We start from the raw sequence: 12,765 nt of genomic DNA on the forward strand, positions 1-12,765 counted from the left end.
GGCTCCATCTCAGCTCACTGCAACCTCTACCTCCCGGGATCAAGCAATGCTCCTGCCTCAGCCTCCCGAGTAGCTGGGACTACAGGTGCGCACCACTGTGCCCAGCTAATTTTTGGCTTTTTATTAGAGATGGGGTTTCACCATGTTGGCCAGGCTGGTCTCAAACTCCTGACCTCAGGAGATCTGCCCATCTTGGCCTCCCAAAGTGCTGGGGTTACAGGCGTGAGCCACCGAGTCCAGCCTTATCTGTGTAGCCACCGAGTCCGGCCTTATCTGTGTTATTAATAGTGAAGGAGAAAGAATGGAAAAACTGTAAGTAAGGACATGGCCAACTTCAGGTCGTCTCCTGTCTCCTGTGTTGTCAGGAGACTGAGGTGTGTGCATGAATTCTTTCATTCAGTACTTCCCCAGTGCCTAATCTGTTTGCGGCATTCTGCTAAGGTCTCTGCATTTTCAGTGATAGGTAAGAAAATGGTCCCTGACCTTGAGGAGCTTTCACATGCATGGTTCTACTCCAGAAAGGGCATGTTATGTTTTATTTCATGGGCAAACTCAGACTGATTGCTGGTGGCTTCCTGGAGCTCAGTATTTCATGAGGATTCTGAAGCTGTCTGTGGACTTAGTGGGAAATAGAGTCATTACCAATTAGCAATGTCTGCCCTGGCATGGGAGGAAGAAGTGGCAGTATTTGGGTTTTATTCTAAGGCCAGGAAAACATCATAGAGTGCACTTACACAAACCTGGATGGCATAGCCCACTACACACCTACGCTATATGGTATAGCCTATTGCTCCTGGGCTGCAAACCTGTACAGCATGTTCTTGTACTGAATACTGTAGACACTTGCAACACAATGGGAAGTATTTGTGTACCTAAACATAGAAAAGGTACAGTAAAAATATGATATTATAATCTTACGGTAACACCATCGTATATATGATCCTTTGTTGACTGAAACATCATTATGAGGCAAATGACTGTAAATTTTTTTAATAGGAACAATCTAAATCTCCCTTTTATTTTTATATTTATATATTTTCTTTGTACTAATATATGTATACACGTGTGTGTATATATATATATGTGTGTGTGTGCAGTATGTGTGTGTGTGTGTATATATACTTATATAGCCTCTGGCTGGAGAGCCATATAGACATGGAAAATATTTCCTGGCCTCTTGATGTTCATGAAACACAAAGGTGACAGTTACCTAATCTTTAGCTTGGCAGAGTTGTGTTCTTCTTGAGGAAGTAAAAAGCAGCCAAACTGGGAAAAAAATGTGCTTAGCACGTTTCAAAAAGGTACAAAACCAGGTGTGGTCTAGAAGAAAAGGGGTAGAACTGGAAGTCAAGATATCCTGTTTCTACGCTACCTCTGCCACTAGCTGACCATGTGACCTTGAATAAAAGTGTTTACTTCTGCATAACACAGTGTCCTCAGAAACACAGCAGAAATTACACCTGCTGAATTGAATTTGCAGGATAGTTGTGATTGAGAAAATCAATATGAAGAACCTATGGAAGTGAGATATTAGTGTGATAATAATAATACCTTCCTTTTTTTTGGTAGGAGAATTGTTGCAGTATTTAATTCATCTTCTCTGTTGAAAACAGGCCACAGACTAGCTAATATTGAATAAAAGTATGGGAGGCCATTGTTTAAGACTAAGCTCCTGTACTAGGCCCTTAAAAACCAGACCAAACCAAAGTGGAGTCGCTCATGCTAAATGCCACTCTCCACCTAAGTCAGCATAATAAGCAAATCCCCTCTGCCTTAACCCTTACAAAAAAGTAACCTGAAGTAACTTGATGTTAACTAATCATTTATTTTTCTATTGTTGTGTTTCCTTTTTCCCACATTACAAAACCCACTATTTTGCTATTGCCTAGTGGGAGCTTTCATTCTATTGTATAGAAAGGAGGTGCTTCAATTCATAAATCACAAATTAAGGGCAATTAATTCTATAAATTTATTGTAATTTTGTCTTTTGACACGTCTTTGCTGGCTACTGTGTTAAGTATTCTACATGTTGTAATTATATAATCAAAATAAACATTGAGGACAGGCACTATTATAAATTGTCACCCTTACAAGGTAAGGAAACTGAGGCTCAGAGAGGTTAAGGAACGTGCTATTGGTTATATAGCTTGTAAGTGGCAGATGACAGATTCAAACCCAGAACTCAAGCTTACCCACTACACTAGCCTAATATTTCACTTCAGTAAAACGTCTTAATAGTTCATTTCTTTCCAGAAAATCAAACAGATAATGACAATGCAAGTATTTTGCTTATAAAGAAGCAGGGTTTAAGCTATGAATGTCAGAACCTGCATTTCCAAAGCCATGTTCTCCTGGCAGCCATCCTGCATTTATGGGACCCATCCCCCTCTTGCTTGGGGTCTGTCAGTCATTTCTGCATGAGGGGGCACCTAAAGCTCCCCTTCTCAGAAGCAAATTGCTTGTGAGCCCAATGTTAGTACTGCTTTTGGTGAAACCAGGCCACTGACTGAGTTTGTTGTGAAGACACTGCATTTAAATCGGTCATGAATACCCCCCACTGAGAAGTTGCAGCTGTGTTTGGTAAATGATACTCCCAGAACACTGTTAACTTTTAAATATTTTATTAATTTATTTTCCAAAATGATGAAATGGTCACATGTTCATAGACTGAACATAAAGAATCATTCTCACTTGGAAGATTGCAAAACAGGCAGGACACTTGGGCCGAAAAGAAGTTCGTTCTTATTTTCATTTATATCTCTGTTCAAATTTCCAGAATATTTTTCCTTTCCGATTGATGTGGATTTGGCAATGCCTACCAGCACTTGAGCTAAAAATGTCAATTTCCTTCTTCCTTAGGCACTGAATGATCTACCAAAGCTCGTAGAAATCCACCGTAGAAGTTGTATTTGCCAGGGGAGAAGAAAGATAGCATTAACATAAACAGACTCCTAATTTATTAGCTTTGTAGGTTGTTCACTTATTGATTCTCTTCAGGGGATGTTCAGGGGTACTGTTAGGCTGCAGAGGAAAACTTAATGGCTATTCTGGTAAATGAGTTGGTTTTTTGTTTGTTTGTTTTTTGTTTTGTTTTGTTTTGTTTTGTTTTGTTTTGTTTTTTTTGAGATGAAATTTTGCCCTTGTTGCCCAGGCTGGAGTGCAATGGCATGATCTTGGCTCATTGCAACCTCTGCCTTCTGGGTTCAAGTGATTCTCCTCCTCAGCCTCCTCAGTAGCTGGGATTACAGGCACCCACCACCACGCCCAGCTAATTTTTTTTGTATTTTTAGTAGAAACGGGATTTCTAATAAGAAAAGTTGACCGGGCTGGTCAGGCTGGTCTGGAACTGTTGGCCAACCTGGTCTCGAACTCCTGACCTCAGGTGATCCACCTACTTCAGCCTCCCAAAGTGCTGGGATTACAGGTGTGAGCCACCATGCCCATCTGTAAATGAGTATTTTTTAAGTTTGAGAAGCCCAGAAGAAACCTAGTTATGGGAGAAAAAAGGAAAGTTGGATAAGAGCTGGGAGCTTATAAACTGATCTAGGGGATTTTATGAAAAATTTGAAACGTATATAAAATTGGATGGAAAAATACAGTAATTTCTATGTATGTGTCACACACAATCCATACTTATTAACTCACTGCTGAATTTGTTTCGTTTTTACTCACTCTTCCCCCATCTAGTATTACTTAGAAGCAAACCCCTGTGTCCTTTTATCCATATTTTAGTAGATATTTCGAGAAGATAAAGGCTCTTTTAAAACTTAACCTTGATATTATCAAACCTAAATAAAATAACATATTTCCTTCATATTATCAAATATCCAGTCAATACTAATTTTCTAATTTTCTCATAAAGTTATAATTTTATTTGTATGGTGGTTTATTTGAAATAGGATCCAAATAAGGTCCACACGTGATGGTGTGTTCGGTCTCTTCAAAATCTATAGATTTTCCTCCCATCTCTCTTTTCTGTCTTTGCAATTTGTATGTTAGAGGTCCTGAGCCATTCGTCCTGCAGAATTTGTCATAGATTGTATTATGCTGATTACATCACTGGGGTATAGCATGTTTTTCTGCCCTTTTATATTTCCTGTGAGTTGGCATCAAAGGCCTAATTAGATTCAGGTGTTTTGTTTTGGATCCAGCATTCTTGGTGTGTTTTTCCATCATTAAGCACATAATATTTGATTGTCTTTCATTTAGGGATATTAGCAGCTGATGATGATCAGTGCCTAGATCCATTTGTTTATAGAGGTTGGAAAACAAGGATATTGTCTTTTTTTCTTAAAAAGGAAAATAAATACTTTTATAGAAAGAAATATCCATCTCTCCTATAGTTTGGTTATCTGGTGGTATAGTTTGTTTAGGAAAGACAGGTTAAACGTTTGCTTTTATTTACCAATTCTCAGCATAATAGTTGGTTCACAGGCTCATCTAACAGTAACAAAGTAATAAAAACAAAGCTTTTATTAGATGTCTTTGTGATACATCAGGGCTCTTCCAGCACATCGCTCAAATTTTAAAATCACTTGGAGTAATAGTCCCTTTCTGTGGAGTTACTCCAACAATACAACATATATACATTCATTTGTTTCATTTTACTTTTCGATTTGGGGGCCACTTTTTATAAATTTACATTTCATTTTATAAGTATGTAAAATGTTTTGATGTTTTCAAAGTCAAATCTACAAAATAAGACATATTCAAAGGATTCTAGCCCCTATCTCTGCCCCTTAACTGTTTTCCCTTCTTTTCCTGTTCTCCATAGGTAACTAATTTTTCAAAGTATATGGCTTGCCTTTCCATTGTTTGTTTTTTAAATAGAAGCTGTGTGTGTAGACATCTGCAGCCCCCGCTCCTGGGTAAATGAGTGCATGCTCTCCACACCATGTCCTGGAGATCACCCGTAGTAGCATGTAGAGAGGGTCCTCATTTAATTTTCCTGCTGCTTCATATTTCCCTGTATGGTGGTGCCATAGTTTATCTGGACATTCCTCTGTTAATGGATGTATTAGGCTGTTCTTGCACTGCTATAAAGAGATACCTGAGGCTGGGTAATTTATAAAGAAAAGAGGTTTAATTGACTCAAGGTTCCGCAGGCTGTACAGGAAGCATGGTGCCAGCATCTGCTCAGCTTCTGGGGAGGCTGCAGAAAGCTTTCAGTCATGGCAGAAGGCAGAAGGGGGAACAGTTATGCCACATGGTGAAAGCAGGAGCAAGAGAGTGGGCAGTGTGGGGGAGGGGAGTGCCACACACTTTTAAATGACCAGATCTCCTGTGAACTCAGATCTCACTCGTATCACCAAGGGGATAGCCCAAGCGGTTCATGAGGGACCCGCCCTCATGATCCAAACGCCTCCCACGAGGCCCCACCTCCAACACTGAGGATTAGAATTCAACATGAGATTTGGGTGAGGGCAAGTATCCTAACTGTATCAATGGATGTTTGCTGTTTTCAGTTTTTGCTATCACAAGTAGTCCTGCTGTGAATGGCCTTGTGCATATATCTTTGCGTATTTTTGTCAGTGCATCTTTGGGACAGATTCCTGGAAGTGGGATTGCTGGTCAAAGGGTAAAATGCTTATGAAAGTTTGTTAGATATTGCAGATTTCCTCCCACAGGAGTTGTGTCATTTTGCCATGCCTACCAACAATGTTTGGGAGAGCCTGTTTCTCCATAGTCTTGCCAACAGCATGTGTAGTCAAAGTTTTGGATTTGAGTCAATCTAATCAGTGAGAAATGGTGTATCTCCTTGTAAGTTTCATCTGGATTTTCCTTATTGAAAATGAGATAGGACACCTTTCAAATGCGGTCTTCCTGGTCCCCTGGTTGGAACCCAGGCATTTTGTTATTAGGAAGCTGTGCACATGATATTTTGGCGCAAGCAGGGCCAAGAACCATTAATGCAGAGTGTTTGAAAACACCTAGCATAGAGGTTGGTATGAAATAAACCTCCACTCATGAAATGTAATCTCAAAATGCGAGCGTGAGTCCTTGGAGGGAAGTATGTAGTAATGAAGCTGACTTCAGACTATGGAGCTGGAGAAACCTGGGCCAGCCCTCCCTCCACCGGTTGCTAGTGCTTGATCCTATGAAATTAAATGCTGAGGTTCTGTTTGTTCGTCTATAGACTGGGAGTAATCATAGTACCTACCTTTATAGGGTGAATACAAGAATGAAATAGTTGAGTACTTCTCGTAGTGTCTGACGCAGAGTAAGGGCTAAAGAAATGTTTTACTGTTATGATAATTGGAATTAATGAAGAGAATTACTAGGGCTTTGGAGGTTGAAGATCATTATGCCCAGTAAAATCATTACTCCCTCCTGTAAAATGGACTTAACAGTAGTGTAAGAAGGAAGAGAGTCTTTTTTTTCCTTTTCTTTCGATGGATCAGTGAAGTGGTTTTGCTGTAGAACTGAATGCCACGCTTAGAACTGTGGGGTAGAGAAGAGGAAGAAGCTTAGGTGTGAAGAGGACCTGAAACCACCCTAGGAGACCAGCCTTCTGCAGAGGGCAGATGGGGAAGTTACCTCTGGGCTCAGTGAGCCCTCACTGGATGCAGCATTTGCTGTTGCCATGGTACGTGATGGGAAGGTGTGTTCGAGAACTCAGTGAAATGTGAATCTGGTTAGCTGTACAGCAGCCAGTGAAGGCTCAGCCCCATTCTGCCCTCCCAACCTTGGGCCTAAGGCAGGTATTAGTCTCGGGACAGCATGACCTTGGCTATATTCTGCAGTTGTTTTAGTCCTTTGCAGCCCCTGGACCAAATTCTGGTCCTTTTACCCCCTAATGTCAGACACCGTATTTCCTAACAAGCAAGGCAAACTCGCTGACATTCACAGGAGAAATTCCAGCTCAGGGATCTCACAACTCCCTGGGATCGAAGGTGGTCAGGAAGGGGTTCTCAGACAAGCACAGTGGCCCTTCTCTTTGTGTCCCTCTTAATCATATGTGTTTAGGGCTGGCTTTATGATTGTTATTAAAAGCTGTTTTCTAAAACTCAGCTTTTAGTGTTTTTGTTTACCTCTACTGTTATGTTTTATTTTGCTTTGTTTTTTGCTTTATGTCTACCTTTGTAACTTTCAGTCCCTCTATTCTCATTTCTCTGGGCTGACTTTTGTTCTCTTAAGGTGTTTTAGTGTAACATTAACTTCATTTAGTTCCACTTTTCTTTCAGCTAAATGTGTTGAAGACATGTATTAGTGCTTTCCATCTTTCATTTCTAAATATCTTATCATTTCTATTGGAATTCCTCTTTTAGTTATGAATGACCTTGAAGTATGTTTTACACTTTTTCAAAAGTATGGGATTTTATTGCTACAATTTGCATTATTGATTTCTAATTTCATTACATTACATTTAATAAACGGTGAATGTAACTTGTAGGCGATCATTTTTGAAGAAACTTGTGGGAACTTGATTTATAACCTAAATCATGATTAGTTTTTAAGCAGTGTTTCACATATGTTTGGGGGGAAAAATGAGTATTCTGTTTGCTGGGTGCTGAGTTCTTAAAATAGGAATTAGCTCAAGTTGGGTAACTGTGCTGTTCAGATTCTCTTCAGCTTCTAATCCTGCCAAACATACTGTCAAAGCAGCTGTGCTGTGCCAGGGTCTAAGACACAGAAATGTCCATTTAGGGCTGATTCGTTTGATGTGGCTCACAAAACATACCCAGGCCAAGGAAGACAATGGCTCCTCCATCTTTGCAAGGAGGGTTGATTTGCAGGGATTGAGTTATTTTAATCCCAATTTAATTAGCCTGAAAACCTGGGCTTTGGTTTTCAGTTGATTATCTTGGCTGTCACCATCGTGGATAATTGTATTGCATGGTAATTTAAGAGTGAAACTCATAAATATGTTATGAAGAACGAAAGGTGGAGAAACTAAGCATGGCCCATGTCCTCACATCCCACTTGAGGTCCCTCGCTCCTGGTGACGTGGCTGTGTGGGCATCATATAACTTCTCTGAGCCTGATTTTTCATCAGTTATATGGATAGAGTGCCACCTTCCACGCTGATCACAGAGGGTGGTGGTGAGGGTCAACCAAGTACACACAAAGTACTTTGTTAGCCATAAAGAGATCCTCAGATATAAAAGATACACATTGAGAACACCTTGGGAAGAAGTGGTGAGTAGAAGTGGCCTCAATGCGTTTTAACTCTCTCTGTACTCCCTAAGGATCCTGGAGATGGTGCGATTAAGAGGAATTTTAGAGGCCCCTGAAATTCTCCACTGATCTTCTTTTCCTTACCCTCAGTGCTGAATACAGAAACTGCAGCCATGACCACGCACGTCACCCTAGAAGATGCCCTGTCCAACGTGGACCTGCTTGAAGAGCTTCCCCTCCCTGACCAGCAGCCATGCATCGAGCCTCCACCTTCCTCCATCATGTACCAGGTAATGGAAATGGCAGATAGCACCAGGGGGCCCAGGAATTCTGGGGATCCCCTAAGAGGGTTTGCCCTGAGGCAGAGGGAGAGGTCTGCGTCTAGAAGGTGAAAGGTCGTGAGCTGATGGAGTCCCTTGTGCACTGGTGGAGCTGAGTGTAAGGAACAGATTAGCTACTAAATGTGCTGCAGGACTATTTCCCTCCCGCAGGGAAGTCTTGTTGATCTGCTTTGACCCCCAAATACCTTTCTGGCTATTCTTGCTGCTGTACCAACCAAGGTTTTGGCAGTTCTGGCCTTATAAATTAAATATTGCAACTTAGAAACCCCAGAGCTTGCCTGGGTAATTACTTTTCCTTCATGCGTATGAGGAGGACACTATAACACCCCATAGCAGCTCATGGCTCAGGGAAGCTGGTCACAGTTGTTTGCTTTTGCCTAAGATAGCAGAGCTTGTGATAAACCACCATCAGATTGTTCCAAACTATGACCCATCAGAGCTGGGAGTCAAACTTATAGCCCCTTGTCTGGGTGTGCCAGGCCAGGTGCCATGTTAAGAAAGGATATGCTAATTTGAAAGTTTTAGCTGTGTTTGACCTTTTGATAGTTCTCAGACAGCAAAAGGAGACTAAATATAAATACATAATAAATTCTTAAATTTCTTTCGGTGCATGTATGAAGCACATGCTTGAAGGTTCGGCTCATAAACTTCATTGATTCACATCTACTAACCCAGATTAAAATTTTAGTTATAGAAATATCTTTTTTATTATAAGCAATACAGAAAAGTACACAAAAAAGTATACAAAAACATATAAATTTTTTCTATAACTATGCCTATATATACCTTTTTTACCAAATACACATATATGTGTTTGTGTATATATACATATATATATATATGTTATTATCAAAAGAGAACCATACTGTATTTATTGCTTTATGAGTTGGCTTTTTAACTTAAAATTTATTATGGATATCTTTCCTTGACAATGCCGCGGTACTACCACATTATGCTTAGCCACCTCGTGGTACTTAAAAGTCCATTTGTGGATATGCTATTTTATTTATTTATATATATATATACACACACACATATATATACGTGTGTGTGTGTGTGTGTATATATATATATATATAGTATATTTAGCCTTTCACTGTTGCTGGACATTTAGGTTGTTTATAGTTTTTTTAAATCACAAAAAACTGCCACAGTGATTATTCTTGTACCTATATATCCACACCCTTGGGTGAGTATTTCTGGAACTGCCTAATCACAGCAATGCCCATCTTAACTTTTAGCAGCTATTTGGGCTTGTGGAGTTTAAGCATCTGCTTCTTAAGCTCAGCTGAGTGAACCTGATTACTGATGGGAAGCAGATGGCGGGCCCTGTCATCGCCAGCTCCTGCTCAGTGTGATTGAGAGTGGGACTTTGTGGGGAAGGGGCAAGATGAAAGGTGATGCAGCAAGAGGTCCCCACAGAGAACTTGCATTGTTTGTCGGCCCCAGTTTGGTCCCTAGACGCTCAGCCAACTTGGAACTGTTTTCTAACAACCAAAGTGTTCCTGTCCTCTAATTCCACAGGCTAACTTTGACACGAACTTCGAGGACAGGAATGCATTTGTCACGGGCATTGCAAGGTACATTGAGCAGGCTACGGTTCACTCCAGCATGGTAAGTCTGTGATCCACACGTGCAGTCATGCTCCCTGCTGGGCTGGCAGGGGTCGTGGGCAGCTTCTCACGCCAGAGGCGTGTGTACACCTACTCTAAGAACCCCCTTCCTCAGTCAGAAGCATCTGCTTAAGCCGACTCTTACATTCTGCCCCATCCCCTCTCCGTGCCTAGAAACATACTGTTCCCCTTTATCGTCTGGCTTTGTGAATACTCCTTAACTGTTAGGGCCCAACTGAATCTCCAGTGCTCACTTCCCTGAGCTCCTATAGCTTTTTGGGTTAACATGTGATTGGATCCTTCCTTGTTTATAGGTTAATGAATGTGTGGAATTTTGTCTCAAGCAAAGCAAAAGGTTCCTTGAAAAAGGGACATTGGCTTTGGTTTTGGAGTAACAGTTACTCAAAGAAGCTGATGGCCTAAATCATGTGCAAATAGGGTCCGTTCTTATTTTCTCTCTTAGAGTCTGATTCATCTGTGAAGGGCTTCTCCCCTTCTCTATTGGACTTCCATTGATTTTATTCTTATGCAGCACTGCAATTTAAAGAATTCCAAATTCCGTATTCATAGACCCTGCCTGTGGCTCCATAGACCTTTGACACTATATGTCTTAGCTCGTTTTGTGATGCTATAACAAGGAAACTGCAGACTGGGTAATTTATAATAAGTAGAAGCTTAAGCCGGGTATGGTAGCTCATGCCCGTAACCTCAGCACTTTGGGAGGCTGAGGTAGGAGGATCCCTTGAGCCCAGGAGTTCGAGACCAGCCTGGGCAACGTGGCAAGACCCTGTCTCTACAAAAAATTTAAAAGTTAGCTGGGTGAGGTGGCGCATACCTATAGTTGCAGCTACGTGGGAGGCTCAGGTGGGAGGATTGCTTGAGCCCAGGAGGTTGAGGCTGCAGTGACCTGTGATCATGCCACTGCACTCCAACCGGGGCAACAGAGCAATACCCTATCTCAAAAAAACAAGAGTAGTAGTTTATTGGCTCATGGTTATGGAGGCTGGAAAGTCCAAGATTGAGGGGACAGTATCCAGTGAGAGCCTTCTTATTGCATCATGCCATGGCAGAAGGCATGACGTGGGTAGGAGAGAGAGTGAAGGGGGCCAAACTCATCCTTTATAAGGAACCCACCCCCGTAATAACAGCATTAATTCTTTCATGGGGGTAGAGCCCTCGTGACCTGATCACCTCTTGAAGTTCTCACCTCTCAACACTGTTGCACTGGAGATTTAAGTTTCTAACACATGAACTTTGGGGAACACACTCCAGCCATAGCACTGTATCAGTTATTTCCCGTAACCTTGTGTTGACAAACCTTGCTCATTCATTCAATAAGTATTGTGTCGCTGGTGCCCGCAGAGGACTGTGTAAATGCTGGAGAGATATGCAAGGACAGATACGGGCCAGTCCTGATCCTCAGTGAGTCAAGTGGGAAATTGACAAGCTTACCGTTTATTGAATGCTTTTTCTATACAGATATTTTAGATGCATTGTCTCATTTGCTCCTCACATCAACCCTGTGAGGTAGGTTCTGTTGTCATATCCATTTTGCAGATGGGGAAGACTGGAGCACAGAAAAATTACATAACTTACTCAGGGTCCTGCAGCTGACAAGTGACAGCTCTAGATCAAGGTCTGCCTGACTACAAAACCTTTGCTCCAGACTATGCCTTGCAGACAAACAAAAATACGCAAAGTTAGGGGTAAATGTCATGATAAAAGTTCAAAGTTCTGTGTTTTTGAAGGAACCTTGAGAGAGTCAGAGAAAGCTTAATGAAGAAAGTGGCTTTTGTGTGAGGCCTTGTAGGAGGATAATGATACCTTGTAGATACAGTATACTTTAAAATATATGTAAGGCATTTTCATATATTATATTATTGGGGCTTTATAACAGCCCTGTGACTTGCAAAGTGATCATTATATCCATTTTAGGGATGAGAAAACTGAGGCCTAGAAAAGTTAATAAGCAGGTTGCTCATGATCTTATAACTAGTAAATCACAGGACTGGACCTGAAATCCAGGACGGACTCCCAATTCTGATCTCTTTCTCCTGTTCCATGCTGTCTCACACAGTTAGAATTTTACCAGTCAGAGATGAGATGGGGGAGAGCACAACATGTGGAAGAGCCAGTGTGAGCAAAGGCACAGGGCAAGGATTTTCAAGGAGTGACTGGTTTGGACTGTAAAGTACATATAGGGATATTGTTTATAGATTCCCTGCAAATAAAGTGTTGGGGCATGGAAGGTGTATTCATTTGCTTGGATACCATAACAAAGTGCTACAGACGAGGTGGCTTGAACAGTAAAAATGTATTTTCTTCCCATTCTGGAGGTTAAAAGTCCAAGTTCAGGGTGTCCGTAGGTTTGGTTTTTCCTGAGGTTTCTTTCCTTGGCTTCCAGATGGCTGCTTCTCTCTGCATCCTCACGTGGTCTCTTCTCTGTGTGCACACATCACTGGCACCTTCTTTCTGTGTTTCCAGATTTCCTCTTTTTATAAGGACACCAGTCGGATTGGATCAGGGCCCTCTCTAATGGCCTCATTTTAACTTAATTACCTCTTTAAAGGCCCTATCTCCAAATACAGTCACATTCTGAGGTCCTGGGGGGTTAGGGCTTCAGCATATAAATCTGGGGGGCACACAGTCTAGCCCATAACAGAAGGCTTTAGTTTATTTAATAAAAAACTAAA

General features: G+C 41.3%; 1 protein-coding gene across 3 annotated transcripts in view; it reads left to right on the top strand.

The window, feature by feature from the left end:
* The window catches only part of CYFIP2 (cytoplasmic FMR1 interacting protein 2), a 133,686-nt gene that overhangs the window by 11,426 nt on the left and 109,495 nt on the right, over positions 1 to 12,765 (top strand). For all 3 annotated transcript variants that reach the window (XM_010363413.2, XM_030926906.1, XM_030926905.1), the window contains exons 2-3: positions 8,269 to 8,408; positions 9,984 to 10,073. In XM_010363413.2, the coding sequence (XP_010361715.1) occupies positions 8,292 to 8,408; positions 9,984 to 10,073 (207 nt within the window). In that variant the 5' untranslated portion in view covers positions 8,269 to 8,291. The remainder of the gene's footprint in view (positions 1 to 8,268; positions 8,409 to 9,983; positions 10,074 to 12,765) is intronic.

This window comes from Rhinopithecus roxellana, chromosome 3 (genome assembly GCF_007565055.1).
Source record: "Rhinopithecus roxellana isolate Shanxi Qingling chromosome 3, ASM756505v1, whole genome shotgun sequence".
NCBI lineage: Eukaryota > Metazoa > Chordata > Mammalia > Primates > Cercopithecidae > Rhinopithecus > Rhinopithecus roxellana.